We start from the raw sequence: 16,796 nt of genomic DNA, 5'->3' as shown, positions 1-16,796 counted from the left end.
AACCCAGCCCCGATCCTGTGTGTGTGCTCGTCATCTCGCACTCAGGGAAGGGAAAATAGGAAAACTGTCTGGGTGGAAGAGCAGTGAACAAGCCGAGGAACATACCTATTATCTATTCTAGGTTGGTCCTAAAAGAGTACACAGTCAATGGCTGCTTAGCTATTCACTTTCAGCGTTAGTTTACCCATGTTTATGTAATCTAGGTAAAGCTATTTGGTGAATAGTGGAGATTCGACTTTGCTACTCGGTCGTGCAGTGGGGCAAGAACGCCCAGAATTGGAATTGCAACGACTTGCTACCGCAGCAGTTGGAAATTTGAGTGTGTTGCGATAGGCCTGGATCCCTGTTCAAACAACGTCTGGGGACTTGCATGAAAACAACAAAAGAACCACCCGAAATTGGTAATTCAGTACATTTCTTTTTCAATCATTTTATTTAAGTGTCTGAACGTATATAAAAAAGAGTTAACGTTAGCTAGCGACCGCTTGCTAACTAGCTAACGTTAGCGGTGTTGTAGTTTGGTTAGCTAACGTTAGATGTTTACTATTAGTGAATTTGTAGCTTAGCTATAATATAGCTACAGTATTCTGCTGTATTTGTTTTGCACTCATTGTACTACTGTCCAATAATAGCGACTTGCTTAGTTACTTATTAATAAGCTAACATTAGCGTGAAACAATCGTCGTTAGCTCGCTAGTTAGTTTGTGCTAGTGAACCAGCCAACGAACTAACGTTTTTTTGAGAGCGAGTTTAACGTTTGTCACCTAGCTAACGTTACCCAACAAGCAATTGATATATGTGAAGTTTACAAAATTGTCTACCTAACAAGCATTTTCTGGACTTAAGTTCCATGTGTTTTACTGACTCCCGGCAGACAGTAAGTTGGGCACACTGTAGTCGTTAGGTCAAAGCCCTTCGGGAGAGTGAGCTACCAGGTACATGGACGTTGGCCAGCACGCTCACGAAATATGAGTCAAAGTCCACGTTAATCATTTTATCACAGGTCTCTATTACACCATCATGTCTAGAGGGACTTTTAGCTGTCTTTTTTTCTAATGCGGTTGATGTGTAGCAGTGGTGTAGCGTTAATGACTCTTGTGAGAAGTTGTTCTCGACTGGCCAAGGTAGCTAACTAACGTTACATTGTTTAGGAAGTGTTTGCTCTGGCCTAAACTTTATCTCCTGTCATATTTGCCAAGACTCTTTGTAAGAAATGCCTGTGGAAAGGATGAGATATATCTAGATGTACGTTGTGAAGGCATGAAACAGCTGCAAAGTGTACTAACGACTACTGTAACATTACACGGTGGTGTACAGTAATAATTGTCCAACACCATCCGTGTTTTTTTTTTTTCTCCTTTTCTGTTATGAAGGGGTGGCTCCCTCTTTTCATGTCTTGGATTTCTTTGATATATTCACAATGAGAGCAAGATAGAAAGGGGGTGGGGGGGAGATGAAGAGAAGAACCTGTTTTGTGGGTCTTGGCCACGTTTTGGAATAGGATGGGTTTACATAGTCATTTAGCAGAAGCTCTTATCCAGAGTGTCTTACAAGAGCAATCAGGGTAAAGTGCCTTGCTCGAGGGAACATTGACATTTTTCACCTAGTCGGCTCAGGATTTGGACCAGCAACCTTTCGGTTTCTGGCCCAACACTCCTAACCGCTAGGCTGCCTGCCAATGGGTGGGGTAGAGTCAGGCGTGGTTGTTTCATTTGCACTCTCATGTGGTATGTACAAAGACTTAAGAGTCTAACGGCGATGCCATTGCCACCTTCTCAGTTCACACTATTTCAATGCAGGGTCTCCACCAGACGTGACCAGGGCCATGCATTGGTTTGTTCTGCTTTTATATTGTATGCTACAGTTCTGTGGTTTGTCGCTCCTCACTACCAGTATCTATTGATTAAAAAGAGCACCATACATACACATGTCAAACTATCTTAGCTGTCAGCTGGGGGGTTCCAGCGCAACACGGCCAAATGTTTGACAGTTGGCAACATTGACCAGTTGAAATTTGGGAGAAGGAGAGGAGACGATTTAGTACATGCTCTCTTTTCAGTAGTTGTAGTTTACTTCACCAAATTGAAAGTCATCTCACAAATTACATTTGCGGGTAAAAATGACTGTCGTTGAGTTCCTAGTGACTTGAGTTGTAGCCTAGCAATGTAGTAGCCTAGCTCCAGCACACAGTCGATGCTGTTTATGCCAGGAGTATCATTTATGGACCTCTGTAATGACAGCCTTTCAAGTCATGCTATGGGTGTGGCACAGACACACGGAAGTCTGCTTTTACTGGATTTGCACCTTTCTAGGTTTGGTGCTACACCTGAGGTGTGTTTATATTTGAACTGTTAACTTGGTGTTAAAAAAATAAATGCAATCATTTGCCATTGGTTTTCAGAGTGAACATGTCAGCCATTTCATTTCCTGGTCACCTTTACTGGTTGTGCATGACTCCATTCTACCTGTATGTAAACAACGGGTGTGGCTATTTCACATTCTCTTCCCTCCATATATTTGATTGAGCATGACATCATGCTGCTGTGTATCTGACTCCCTTTTCCCCAGTCAGAGAATTAACATGTCTAACTTTGTACTGTTGCTTGGAACTTGGAAGGTCTGTCTTGCACTGCTCAATGTGCCTCTACTGTGTGTGTGTCAAAGGCCACCATACTCTGGCCAGTATTTAGTTTTCCTGCGGGGAGTGTTACATAGGCGGAAGTCTAGGAGTGGCACTGGTGGTGTTTGGACTGAGACCAAGGTTAAAACACACACACCAACTGCCCGTTTCTGTCACCAGCCATTCAAATGTGTCTGAGTCAGCAGCAGTAGTACAGGGAGCAGACCACAACAAGACTTTACCACATAGCACCAGTACAGGGATCAGACTACAACAAGACTTTACCACACACGACCAGACCACAACAAGACTTTACCACACACGACCAGACCACAACAATACTTTACTACACAGCAGCCATGACACTCGGTAAACACTGGGGAATCAAGTTTGTGTGTGGTCCTTGCATATTACTACCAAACCACTATAAAACTATTATTTCCATGTAGTATGGAAACATAGGGATCAGGCCTCATGTCAGTGGAAGCTAACTGCTTCTGAGTGAGGTGACTTTTGTATCTGGAGATATAACTGGTCACACTGAGACTCTTTTTTTTAAGAAATGGTTTATTTTATTATATTTTTGATATTTTCGTCAGATGTGTTTTATTTTTTTAACCCTTATTTTACCAGGTAAGTTGACTGAGAATGCATTCTCATTTATAGCAATGACCTGGAGACAGGATGAATGAGCCAATTGTAAGCTAGGGATGATTAGGTGGCAGTGATGGTATGAGGGGCCAGATTGTGAATGTAACCAGGACACCGTGGCTAACAACCCTTACGACAATTGCCATGAGATCTTTAGTGACCACAGAGTCAGGACACGCGTTTAACATCCCATCCAAAAGACTACACCCTACACAGGGCAATGTCCCCAATCACTGCCCTGGGGCATTGGGATATTTTATTTCAGACCAGAGGAAAGAGTGTCGTCTACTGGCCCTCCAACACCACTTCCAACAGAGTCTTGTCTCCCATCCAGGGACTGACCAGGACTAACCCTGCTTAGCTTCAGGGGCAAGCCAGCATTGGGTTACAGGGTGGTATGCTGCTGGCATTGATCTAGCTCAGTTAGTAGTATTTACCTACAATCCTACATGTGTTGACTGAGAATGCATCATGCACATTGGCGGGTTAGTTGTGTGTGAGAACTGTGTAGGGTCGGGAGCAGTAAATGGCTTAGCTGTCTAATACCCATGCTATCCCATCAGTGGACACACAGGATTCACCACTGGGCTAACTGCTTTAATAATGGAGGGCCAACGATGGCCTCCACCTGCACTTAAGGCCTGTGCTGGACCTGTTAGAAATACTGACGAAGCCTGATGCTCAGATCTCCATATATGCATACAGCCTAGGCTAGATACTTTATTCTCCTTGAAAAGGGAAATGATTTCCACAGCCTGTAAGTAATGTAATATAACACAGAAACACAACACCACGGTACAGCCATACATGGTGGTAAGCAAATCTTTAGGTTGACTCAGCGTGATATCTCTGCTGTCTCATTCAACAGCCTTTAGGGCGACAGCGTGATATCACTGCTGTCTGTTTCAGTAGCCGTTGTGTGTGTCTTACAACACACTCTACAAAGAACTTAGAATCCTAGCCAACTGGTGTCACCTTCAGTCTTTCAACAGCTGATAGAAATATCCTAGAACCCTACCTGGCATGCTGAGTGAGGTCAACATTACATGCAGCACATTGAGGGTGACAGAGCCTTATATCACTGTTGTCTCACCTCTGGTCTCTGAACAGCTGCTGTCTCTGTGTCTCACAACACAGTCTAAGGCTGTGTTTAGGCAGGCAGCCCAATTCTGATATTTTTTTCTCCGCTAATTGGTCCTTTGACCAATCTGATCAGATCAGCTCTGAAAAGATCGGATGTGATTGGTCAAAATACCAATTAGTGGGAAAAACATCAGAATTGGTCTGCCTGTCTGAACGCAGACCTAGAATCCTAGAAATCTGGCACATGATTTTAGGGGCATGGCCATTTGGCTTCAAAAGGTGTTCAATTTGCCAGGGCACCAAGGCCATCTGCCAGGGCAGTGGTTTTATTTTAATTTTAAGAAACTCAGCCCGGCTTTCAACTTACTCTTAAAAGTTGTAATAGTAGAATGCACAAGGTGAAATTTTGATATTGGGTAGTACATCATCAGTTATCCTCTTGTCATGTCAGTCATTGCATACCTCAGAGAGCTATTTAAAATCTTATAACTAGTCCATGTCATCTTTTTTTTAGCACATAGATTTAATCACTCAAATATCATATGAATACACATTAGACATGGCACAATGTATAGAATTGCAAGAAAATGAGCTATAAAAGTGTGTGCAGAGAACATTTCAATGACAGAATGTGAATAATTGCAGAAAATAAGCTTTAAACCAGCAACATTTTCTCTCCAACAAGCGGGGTGCAAATAGTTTGTCTCATGAACATTAAATTCTCTGGCAACAGCTCTGATGGAGTTAGCAGTTAGCATGCCAATTGCACACTCCCTCAAAACCTGAGACATCTGTGGCATTGTTTTGTGACACAACTGCACGTTTTAGTGGCCTTTTAGTGTCCCCAGCACAAGGTGCACCTGTGTAATGATCATGCTGTTTAATCAGCTTCTTGATATGCCACACCTGTCAGGTGGATGGATTATTTTGGCAAAAGAGAAATGCTCACTAACAGGGATGTACATTTGTTTTGAGAAATAAGCTTTTTGTGCCTGTGGAAAATTTCTGCTGTCTTTTATTTCAGCTAATGAAACATGGGACCAACACTTTGTTGTGTTTTTGTTCACTCTATACATACATACATACACACACACACACACACACTTTGTTACGTTACAGCCTTATTCTACAATGTATAAAATAAATCCTCAGCAACCTACACACAATACCCCATAATGACAAAGCCAAAACAGGTTTTTAGACAGTTTTGCAACAAAACAATTATATAATACAGAAATACATTATCTACAAGTATTCAGACCCTTTGCTATGACACTCGAAATTGAGCTCAGGTGTATCCTGTTTCCATTGATCATCCTTAAGATGTTTCTACAACTTGGAGTCCACCTGTGGTAAATTCAATTGATTGGACAGGATTTGGAAAGGCGCACACACCTGTCTATATAAGGTCCCAGAGTTGACCGTGCATGTCAGAGCAAAAACCAAACCATGAGGTCTAAGGAATTGTCTGTAGAGCTCCGAGACAACTGGATTGTGTTGAGGCACAGTTCTGTGCAAGGGTACCAAAACATTTCTGCAGCAATTAGGGGAGAATGGCCTTGGTCAGCAAGGTGACCAAGAACCCGATGGTCACTCTGACAGAGCTCCAGAGGTCCTCTGTGGAGATGGGAGAACCTTCCAGAAGGACAACCATCTCTGCAGCACTCCACCAATCAGGCCTTTATGGTAGAGTGGCCAGACGGAAGCCACTCCTCAGTAAAAGGTACATGACAGCCCACTTGGAGTTTGTCAAAAGGTACCTAAAGATACTCAGACCATGAGAAACAAGATTCTCTGGTCTGATGAAACCAAGATTGAACTATTTGACCTGAATGCCAAGCGTCACTTCTGGTGGAAACCTGGCACCATCCCTACGGTGAAGCATGGTGGTGGCAGCATCATGCTGTGGGGATGTTTTTAAGCGGGAGGGACTGGGAGACTAGTCAGGATCGAGGGAAAGATGAATGGAGCAAAGTACAGAGAGATCCTTGAAAACCTGCTCCAGAGCACTCAGGACCTCGGACTGGGGTGAAGGTTCACCTTCCAACAGGACAACGACCCAAAGCACACAGCCAAGACAAGGCAGGAGTGGCTTCGGGACAAGTCTTTGAATGTCCCTGAGTGGCCCAGCTAGAGCCCGGACTTGAACCTGAACGAACGTCTCTGGAGACACCTGACAATATTTGTACAGCAACGCTCCCCATCCAACCTGACAGAGCTTGAGGATCTGCAGAGAAGAATGGGAGATATTCCCCAAATACAGGTGTGCTAAGCTGGAGGCGTCATACCCAAGAAAACTCGAGGCTGTAATCACTGCCAAAGGTGCTTCAACTATAAGTATGGAGTAAAGGGTCTGAATACTTTTGTAAATGTGATATTAGTATTTCTCATCTTCTCAACTTTCTTTCATTATCCAGCAGCCAAAGACACAATCCTAGTCATTAACAACCCATGCTAGTTGATGATAATCCTAGTCTTATTAACAACCCACGCTAGTTGATGATAATCCTAGTCTTATTAACAACCCACGCTAGTTGATGATAATCCTAGTCTTATTAACAACCCACGCTAGTTGATGATAATCCTAGTCTTATTAACAACCCATGCTAGTTGATGATAATCCTAGTTTTATTAACAACCCACGCTAGTTGATGATAATCCTAGTCTTATTAACAACCCACGCTAGTTGATGATAATCCTAGTCTTATTAACAACCCACGCTAGTTGATGATAATCCTAGTCTTATTAACAACCCACGCTAGTTGATGATAATCCTAGTCTTATTAACAACCCACGCTAGTTGATGATAATCCTAGTCTTATTAACAACCCACGCTAGTTGATGATAATCCTAGTCTTAACAACCCACGCTAGTTGATGATAATCCTAGTCTTATTAACAACCCACGCTAGTTGATGATAATCCTAGTATTAACAACCCACGCTAGTTGATGATAATCCTTGTCATATTAACAACCCATGCTAGTTGATGATAATCCTTGTCATATTAACAACCCATGCTAGTTGATGATAATCCTAGTCTTATTAACAACCCATGCTAGTTGAGCCATCTTCCCTCTTTCTGAATTTCTGAAGGATATTTTCATCTGTCATATGAAACCATTCGGTGCACTTTGGAAAACAGTTTTCGCGCTAATTGGATTTTAGAATGTTCGCGCTTATGGCCTACTGCTGTGTGCGCATTGCTGTGCTTATAATGTGAATAAATTATTTGGCTATTTATCTGTTCTGTGCAAGAAATAAATATTCCAATCTGACCAATAGAATAGGTGAACTTTTGGACTGTGGGGATAGTATATTGACATAGGCTAGTGCTTTTGCTGTTTGTTACTCATCTTGTTGGCTGATGAAAAGTGAATGTGGACAGTTCTTCTAACATCCTCAGAATTGGATAAGAAGGAGGATCACCGTAGCATCCCTGACGTGTCCGTCTTCACTCTGAGCCTACTTCAGAGCTGAGATGCCTGTGAGAAGGACCTGATCACGAGACTGGCGTTGGCTAATAACAATTGAGATATGAGAGAGCCATGTGAGTGAGAGGTGCTTTGGAGCACGGCGATTGGCAGCCGGGAGAAGGGAATTATAATGATTATATTCAGCCCAAGGGCACAACGGACACTCTGGCTGCAAGGCAAGGATTTTCGGGGGGCGTTGCGGCCACACAAGGGGGATGTCGATGCCGCTGGGAAATTTGAGGCCTGTATGTGGTACAAGGCTACCCATCTGAACCTGTCCTGCCTTGTTAAGTGTGTTTTGTCCCTGTCAGTGTAAACCTATGAGCCCAATTTAAATGCATTAGCTTGCTTTAGAGGTACCTTGAAAATATGTTTTGCTGATAAATGAGGCCAACTTTTATCATTCTTTCTAGTTCTTATTTCTTATTTTTTTTGGATTAGTGTATTGTGTTATGTATTATTGCACTGTTGGTGCTAGAAACATAAGCATTTCGCTGCACCCGCGATAACATCAGCAAAATGTGTACGTGACTAACATTTGATTTGAGATATGAATTCATTAGAGGAATGGAAAGAAAGTCCCCTTGCAACCACTCCAGGGCTGAGAAAGAGGGAGAGAGGTAGAAAGAGAGAGAGAGACCGATGAGTGGATAAATGAAAAAGTGAAGGATAATCCACAAAGACAACCTGAACAGCTGAGGCAGGATGTGACATGCCAGAACTCCCGTTGGAATGTGTGACGGAGGTGTGTGTGTGTGTGTGTGAGGGGGGGAGACAGTGTGTGTGTGTGTGTGAGAGAGAGAGAGGGGTGTGTGAAGCGGAAAGAGAAGAGGTGGGTGAAGAGATTAAGCAAGTTCACTGAAACTTGATGTTCTGTTTTTAGTTTTCAAGGATAAAGCTCATGTCACCATGACCAGATACCAGACCTACTGTAATACACGTCTCTTTGTTCATCCACTCTCCACAGACAGCTGCAGACTGGGTGGGGGGGTTGCTACTGTACGGTAATGAATACTGTCAGTGGCTGACTGGAGACAGGATTGAAGGGTGAAAATGATTTGGATGACTGGTCCTCCGGCATGACTAGAGCTCAAGAAGGATCTGATTCCATGTAGGCTAATGTGGTTCTGAATCGGTTATGTTTTGAACTAGGTATGTGAACGGTTATTCCAATATTCAAATATCCAAACGGACGTTAGGATTGAAGTACTTTTGTGAGTATGACATTTTGTGACTTTTTTTTGGGGGGGCCATTTTAACATGGGGGGGGGGGGACTTTTTCTAAATTATATTTTAATATCCATGTGACATTGTTACATACAAGAATATACCATGACATTTCAGATTCTTAGTTGAATAAAACACTTTTTATGTAGGTCAGTTTTTATGACGCCACAGACTGGTAGTCGACCGGTAGCCTTCACTGTGTAGCTTGTTGTTTATGTTGGCCAATCAAAGAGGCTCAATGTGGAGCGAGGGTTCACTAATGCAACGCTAGACGGAATAAAATTACCCAATTTAAAAGTTAGCCAAATGAGAGGGAGAAAGCTACAACCAGCAACCAACAGGTAGGCTGTTTTATCTGAATGGGGTTTGGGGTGAAAGTGTAGCATGTGGCCACAGCATTAGCCTAGCTTTCTACACTGAGTGTACCAAACATTAAGAACACCTTCTCTTTCCATGACAAACTGACCAGGTGAATCCAGATGAAAGCTATGATCCCTTATTGATGTCACTTGTTAAATCTGATACAATCAGTGTAGCTCCAATTTGTAAGTCGCTCTGGATAAGAGCGTCTGCTAAATGACGTAAATGTAGCTGAAGGGGAGGAGACAGGTTAAAGAAGCCTGATAGGGGTTAGTAGGGAGTGGACAATTGAGACATGGATTGTGTATGTGTGCCATTCAGAGGGTGAATGGGTAAGACAAAAGATTTAATTGCCTTTTGAACAGGGTTTGGTAGAAGGTGCCAGGCGCACCGGTATGTGTCAAGAACTGCAACGCTGCTGGGTTTTTCACACACTACAGTTTCCTGTGTGTATCAAGAATGGTCCACCACCCAAAGGACATCCAGCCAACTTGACAACTGTGGGAAGCATTGGCATCAATGTGGGGGAGGGGTGCAACTCAATATTATAAGGTGTTCCTAATGTTTTGTATAGTCAGTGTAAAGCTGGCTCTTCTCTAGGCTACTCTATTCAAGACCGCCACTTATATGATGATACATTGTATGATGAATAACATTGTGACTGCTACCAGTTAGCTAGTCATGGCTGTAGCTGAGTTGCCTTGGTGTCTCTCCTCTTCCTCCGTCTGCTCGCTCCCTTCTCATACGTTACTAACCGGCCCATCGGCAGCAGGCTGGCACTCTATTGCTGCTGTCACCCTCGTGCAGAAGAGCTCAGGTTAAAAACGTATGTTTAAAAAGAAAACGCATGTATTTTGAATATCCGGATATCTGACAAAGATTCATGATGCTATTCGAGTAGTGAAATTATTTCAGACCCCCACTCCTATTTTTTACAGATTTCCCCAAGACTTGACCAGGAAGTTAATCTCTGTCGGTTTATGGTTGGTCCAGTTAAGCCAAGTTTTCTGTCCTGAATCCTCTAGCTACGTTTGGTTCCTCGACAACCTAACATTTTGCTTGTGGATCTGGGTTTTGTTAAAGTTGAAAGGTCCAATGCAGCTGTTTTTCTCAATATTAAATAATTTGTGGGTAACAATGAAGTACCTTGCTGTGATTGTTTTTAATTAAAATGGTCAAACAGAAAAAAAATAGCTTGTTAGCTAAGAGTAATTTCTCAAGCAAGAATGTAGCGCGGGCTGTCTGGGAGTGGTCTGAGTGGGGAGGGGAAACGCAGAACTAGCTCTTATTGGCAGAGGGTTTTTTATTGGTCTATTAACAAACCCCATCCCACCAAAACAGGTTGAAATTCCAGGCAGTCTTCAAACAGCTCTTCCACTAAAAGGGCATTATGATTTTCACAGTATTATTTCAACCTCCATAGTGTGAATATAAAACACAGTAAAATCATGTTTCTCACTGCACTGTGTCTTTAAGGTCCGTTCCGTCTTTTACTGTCGTTCCACTTTCTGGTTCTGTTTTGGGCTCAGTCAGGAGCTGATGGGTGTGAACTCTGGGCCCAGAAATAGACTTCTAGAACCTGTGGTGCTCGCTCTGACTCTCTCATTCTCTCCTCTCTTCATCTCGCTCTCACCTGCCTCTGTGGAAGACAAGAGGTGCTAACGAGCACCACCTGCCACAGCCCTTCCCTAAGAACATGTGATTCTCCCCCCCCATCACACTCCTATTGTAACTCGACATATTTCCTCTCTTCCTCCTTCTCCTCTCCCACTCTTCTCTTTCCTGTATCTCCTCAACCTCCCTCTCCTATCCCCCCTCTCTCTCTCCTTCTCTTCCTCTCCTCCTCTCTCTCATGCTGTTCATCTCTAAGTGTGGAGGTGATTAGCATCCTGTCGCCCTGCTGCTTCTCTGTACAGCATCACTGTAATGTGTGTTTGTGGGTTAACTGTCTCTGTCTGTGTCTCTGTGTGTGTGAATATAACAGAGTATGGAATGTGGTTTAAAAACGGTTTATTCTGTGTGTGCCAGGTTAACTCTGTCCTTCCTCTTTGTGTGGTGCTAGGTGATTTAACCCTGTCCTGTCCTCTCTACTCAGTGTGGGGCTAGGTGGTTGAACCCTGTCCTCTCTACTCAGTGTGGGGCTAGGTGGTTGAACCCTGTCCTCTCTACTCAGTGTGGGGCTAGGTGGTTGAACCCTGTCCTCTCTACTCAGTGTGGGGCTAGGTGGTTGAACCCTGTCCTCTCTACTCAGTGTGGGGCTAGGTGGTTGAACCCTGTCCTCTCTACTCAGTGTGGGGCTAGGTGGTTGAACCCTGTCCTCTCTACTCAGTGTGGGGCTAGGTGGTTGAACCCTGTCCTCTCTACTCAGTGTGGGGCTAGGTGGTTGAACCCTGTCCTCTCTACTCAGTGTGGGGCTAGGTGGTTGAACCCTGTCCTCTCTACTCAGTGTGGGGCTGGGTGGTTGAACCCTGTCCTGTCCTCTCTACTCAGTGTGAATGGAGCAGTGTGAGAGTGCAGCCTCTCTCCTGGCCTCCGTGCGGGAGCAGGAGCGTCAGTTTGAGCGTCTGACTCGCGCTCTGGAGGAGGAGAGGAGGTGCGGAGGCACCCTCCCACGCCCTCCCCCCAATCTACAGGTAACGCCTCGCCCCCATGGTATCACCCCCATAGCCATCATGGTATCACCCCCATAGCCATCATGGGATCACCCCCATAGCCATCATGGGATCACCCCCATAGCCATCATGGGATCACCCCCATAGCCATCATGGGATCACCCCCATAGCCATCATTTCATCCTCCCTTGTTTCATCACCGTTCAACCGTCCTTGTAACTATCCATGCCGTCACCTCCATAGCTGCTGGTAGGGTTGCAACATTCCGATATCTTCCAGGAGGGAATAAGCAGGAAATTGGAGGATTTACGGAAAACCTGTGGAATTTTTCATGAAATTCACAGAATTTTGCAATCCTAGCCCCCACGGTGTCACCCATTGCCTCACACAAACCGGCTTACCGTCGTCCCGCCAACCCTTCCTGTAGCCATCATTGGTCAACCCTTCCTGTAGCCATCATTGGTCAACCCTTCCTGTAGCCATCATTGGGCAACCCTTCCTGTAGCCATCATTGGGCAACCCTTCCTGTAGCCATCATTGGGCAACCCTTCCTGTAGCCATCATTGATCTGCCCGATCATGACCGTCCACTTCCATCCCTCATGCTGTCAGCCTGGCCTCTGTCCCAGGCCATGGTGGAAACAGCCTTGTCTAACTCCCCCCAGGTCATCTCTGTGGATGTGCATGCCATGTCAAGGTAGCCTGGTGCCACATCTGGTTGTTTTTGCAGTTACGCATTGCAGCAGACTTGTGGTACAATTGTTTTTGTGGCCGTTCGGTGTTGACATGTGAAATTCTCATATAGGCTAGAGAGAAATGTCATATTATAAATCTGGCTAGAAGACATTCCTAAGGCTCATATGTGATAAAACATTCTACCTTATTTTCAGTGTTAATGATCCCAGTCCATGGCTGATCCTGTGTTCTGGTCAGTTCAGGAAGGTTTCAGAATATTACAGATCGTTCAGATAGTAGAATGGCAGTATTTAGTTTGAGAATGTTAGCTAAATGCTAACGTGTGAAAATGAACATAAACCAATTGCAAAGAGGCAAATCCAGCTCAACATTATACAAGCACTGCTAGTAGCTACTGAATGTCATTTTTGGTGCTTTTCTCAAGGAAGAGCAGCATGTGTACACTGAGCAGAAGGGAGAACAGAGGAGGAAAAATAAACTTTATTTTTACAAATAGTATACCGCTTGGTTGGGTTTTGTCCAATCCCTGGTCTAGGTTACTGTTTACCATGTCTACTTCCTGCTTAGGGAAGCCTGACACAGTCAGACACTATCTGGACGTAGTGACCGCATAGCTTTAGATTACTTGTGAACGCACGCGCACACACACTGTCTGGTAAGCAAACACACTGAGGTGTGTCATTTTACAACCCTCAGGCATTTTAGAAACACACTACACGTAAAACACGTAGTCTCCTCTCCTCTCTCAGGGTTGGTCTGGTCGGTCAGTGTTGTATCTCTGGAGAACAGACAGGGTTGGTCTGGTCGGTCAGTGTTGTATCTCTGGAGAACAGACAGGGTTGGTCTGGTCGGTCAGTGTTGTATCTCTGGAGAACAGACAGGGTTGGTCTGGTCGGTCAGTGTTGTATCTCTGGAGAACAGACAGGGTTGGTCTGGTCGGTCAGTGTTGTATCTCTGGAGAACAGACAGGGTTGGTCTGGTCGGTCAGTGTTGTATCTCTGGAGAACAGACAGGGTTGGTCTGGTCGGTCAGTGTTGTATCTCTGGAGAACAGACGGGGTTGGTCTGGTCGGTCAGTGTTGTATCTCTGGAGAACAGACGGGGTTGGTCTGGTCGGTCAGTGTTGTATCTCTGGAGAACAGACATGGTTGGTCTGGTCGGTCAGTGTTGTATCTCTGGAGAACAGACAGGGTTGGAATGTGCCTGGTCTTCACCCTGTTTACATAGCTGACAGGCACACACACACTGAGAACCCCACTGAGACAGACACACACACACACACAGCCAACTGACAAGCCACTGACAGGTTCTCACACGCCCTGCTCTCTCTGAGGCTCTTTCTGTGTTGCTGGCAGCCCTGTTGCTCAGAACCGGTCTCTCATCCTCCTCCATGACTCACCCATTCTGTCCATCCATTCATGGTTTTTTCATTCGCTTCTTCATTTGTTGAATTATTTGTCTACTCTGTACTTAGTGTATTTCTGCTTAAATGTCTGGGGTTGACTGAATGGTATAGTGGTGTTGCCTGTGTGTGTGTGAAAGGAGCCTGGGGCTGTGATGTCATGACATTCTCTGTGTCCTGCGTTAACCTGCTCCTCTGAATGTTTGGAATAACTCTGCTCCTCCTTGGCCACTGGCCCTGCGGTTGACACACACACACACACACACACACACACACACACACACTGCCCACTTGTGTAAACAACTCCTGTCTTCCCCTCCGCTCTACAGAATGGGCGTGTTTGTGATGCGGACATAGAGAGGCTCACACTGAACGAGGGATACGTCAACGGGACACATGTAAGCTGTCTGTCTGTCTGTCTGTCTGTCTGTAACGGTGTCTGTCTGTAACAGTGTCTGTAACGGTGTCTGTCTGTCTGTAACGGTGTCTGTCTGTCTGTAACGGTGTCTGTCTGTCTGTAACGGTGTCTGTCTGTCTGTCTGTAACGGTGTCTGTCTGTCTGTAACGGTGTCTGTCTGTCTGTAACGGTGTCTGTCTGTCTGTAACGGTGTCTGTCTGTCTGTAACGGTGTCTGTCTGTCTGTAACGGTGTCTGTCTGTAACGGTGTCTGTCTGTCTGTCTGTAACGGTGTCTGTCTAACGGTGTCTATCTGTCTGTAACGGTGTCTGTCTGTCTGTAACGGTGTCTGTCTCCATTCTTCAGTACAGGATGGAGCCTGGTCAAGTCGTCCAGGAGACGGTTACCGTGGAGGAGGACCCTCACGAGGTGCCCCCCGTCATCTCCGTGGAAACCAGCGAAGATGGCACCACGCGCCGCACAGAAACTACGGTACTTCCTTTACTTACACACACACACACACACACACACACACAGTTGACACTTGAGGATTGTGAATGACATTAGCTAATTGACTGATCTTTTCTGCCTCCACACCCCTTACTTTCTCTCACTTATCTTTTTCTCCCCTCCTCCTTTTCCTCTCCAACCTCTCTCCCCTGACTCATGTCACCTCCTCCTTTTCCTCTCCAACCTCTCTCCCCTGACTCATGTCACCTCCTCCTTTTCCTCTCCAACCTCTCTCCCCTGACTCATGTCACCTCCTCCTTTTCCTCTCCAACCTCTCTCCCCTGACTCATGTCACCTCCTCCTTTCCTCTCCAACCTCTCTCCCCTGACTCATGTCACCTCCTCCTTTTCCTCTCCAACCTCTCTCCCCTGACTCATGTCACCTCCTCCTTTTCCTCTCCAACCTCTCTCCCCTGACTCATGTCCCCTCCTCCTTTTCCTCTCCAACCTCTCTCCCCTGACTCATGTCACCTCCTCCTTTTCCTCTCCAACCTCTCTCCCCTGACTCATGTCACCTCCTCCTTTTCCTCTCCAACCTCTCTCCCCTGACTCATGTCACCTCCTCCTTTTCCTCTCCAACCTCTCTCCCCTGACTCATGTCACCTCCTCCTTTTCCTCTCCAACCTCTCTCCCCTGACTCATGTCACCTCCTCCTTTTCCTCTCCAACCTCTCTCCCCTGACTCATGTCACCTCCTCCTCTTCCTCTCCAACCTCTCTCCCCTGACTCATGTCACCTCCTCCTTTTCCTCTCCAACCTCTCTCCCCTGACTCATGTCACCTCCTCCTTTTCCTCTCCAACCTCTCTCCCCTGACTCATGTCACCTCCTCCTTTCCTCTCCAACCTCTCTCCCCTGACTCATGTCACCTCCTCCTTTTCCTCTCCAACCTCTCTCCCCTGACTCATGTCACCTCCTCCTTTTCCTCTCCAACCTCTCTCCCCTGACTCATGTCACCTCCTCCTTTTCCTCTCCAACCTCTCTCCCCTGACTCATGTCACCTCCTCCTTTTCCTCTCCAACCTCTCTCCCCTGACTCATGTCACCCTCCTCCTTTTCCTCTCCAACCTCTCTCCCCTGACTCATGTCACCTCCTCCTTTTCCTCTCCAACCTCTCTCCCCTGACTCATGTCACCTCCTCCTTTTCCTCTCCAACCTCTCTCCCCTGACTCATGTCACCATCCTCCTTTTCCTCTCCAACCTCTCTCCCCTGACTCATGTCACCTCCTCCTTTTCCTCTCCAACCTCTCTCCCCTGACTCATGTCACCTCCTCCTTTTCCTCTCCAACCTCTCTCCCCTGACTCATGTCACCTCCTCCTTTCCTCTCCAACCTCTCTCCCCTGACTCATGTCACCTCCATGTCTGACACTAACCTCTCTCCCCTGACTCATGTCACCTCCATGTCTGACACTAACCTCTCTCCCCTGACTCATGTCATCTCCTCCATGTCTGACACTAACCTCTCTCCCCTGACTCATGTCACCTCCATGTCTGACACTAACCTCTCTCCCCTGACTCATGTCACCTCCTCCATGTCTGACCCTAACCTCTCTCCCCTGACTCATGTCACCTCCTCCATGTCTGACACTAACCTCTCTCCCCTGACTCATGTCATCTCCTCCATGTCTGACACTAACCTCTCTCCCCTGACTCATGTCATCTCCTCCATGTCTGACCCTAACCTCTCTCCCCTGACTCATGTCACCTCCTCCATGTCTGACACTAACCTCTCTCCCCTGACTCATGTCATCTCCTCCATGTCTGACACTAA

General features: G+C 45.8%; 1 protein-coding gene across 6 annotated transcripts in view; it reads left to right on the top strand.

Moving 5' to 3' along the window:
• Window positions 1–39: 39 nt before the first annotated feature.
• LOC115190080 (catenin delta-1) overlaps window positions 40–16,796 on the top strand; it is a 44,139-nt gene continuing 27,382 nt past the window's right edge. For 4 of the 6 annotated variants that reach the window (XM_029748563.1, XM_029748577.1, XM_029748557.1 and 1 more), the window contains exons 1-3: window positions 11,896–12,048; window positions 14,453–14,521; window positions 14,886–15,011. In XM_029748563.1, the coding sequence (XP_029604423.1) occupies window positions 11,911–12,048; window positions 14,453–14,521; window positions 14,886–15,011 (333 nt within the window). In that variant the 5' untranslated portion in view covers window positions 11,896–11,910. Of the gene's footprint in view, window positions 402–11,895; window positions 12,049–14,452; window positions 14,522–14,885; window positions 15,012–16,796 lie in introns of those variants that run through there. The other 2 variants (XM_029748586.1, XM_029748595.1) reach the window with 2 other exon arrangements.

The sequence above is a fragment of the Salmo trutta genome, chromosome 4 (assembly GCF_901001165.1).
Source record: "Salmo trutta chromosome 4, fSalTru1.1, whole genome shotgun sequence".
In the NCBI taxonomy this organism is placed as follows: Eukaryota; Metazoa; Chordata; class Actinopteri; order Salmoniformes; family Salmonidae; genus Salmo; species Salmo trutta.
Note: the sequence above shows the minus strand (reverse complement) of the source record. Positions and strands in the feature narration are given on the sequence as shown.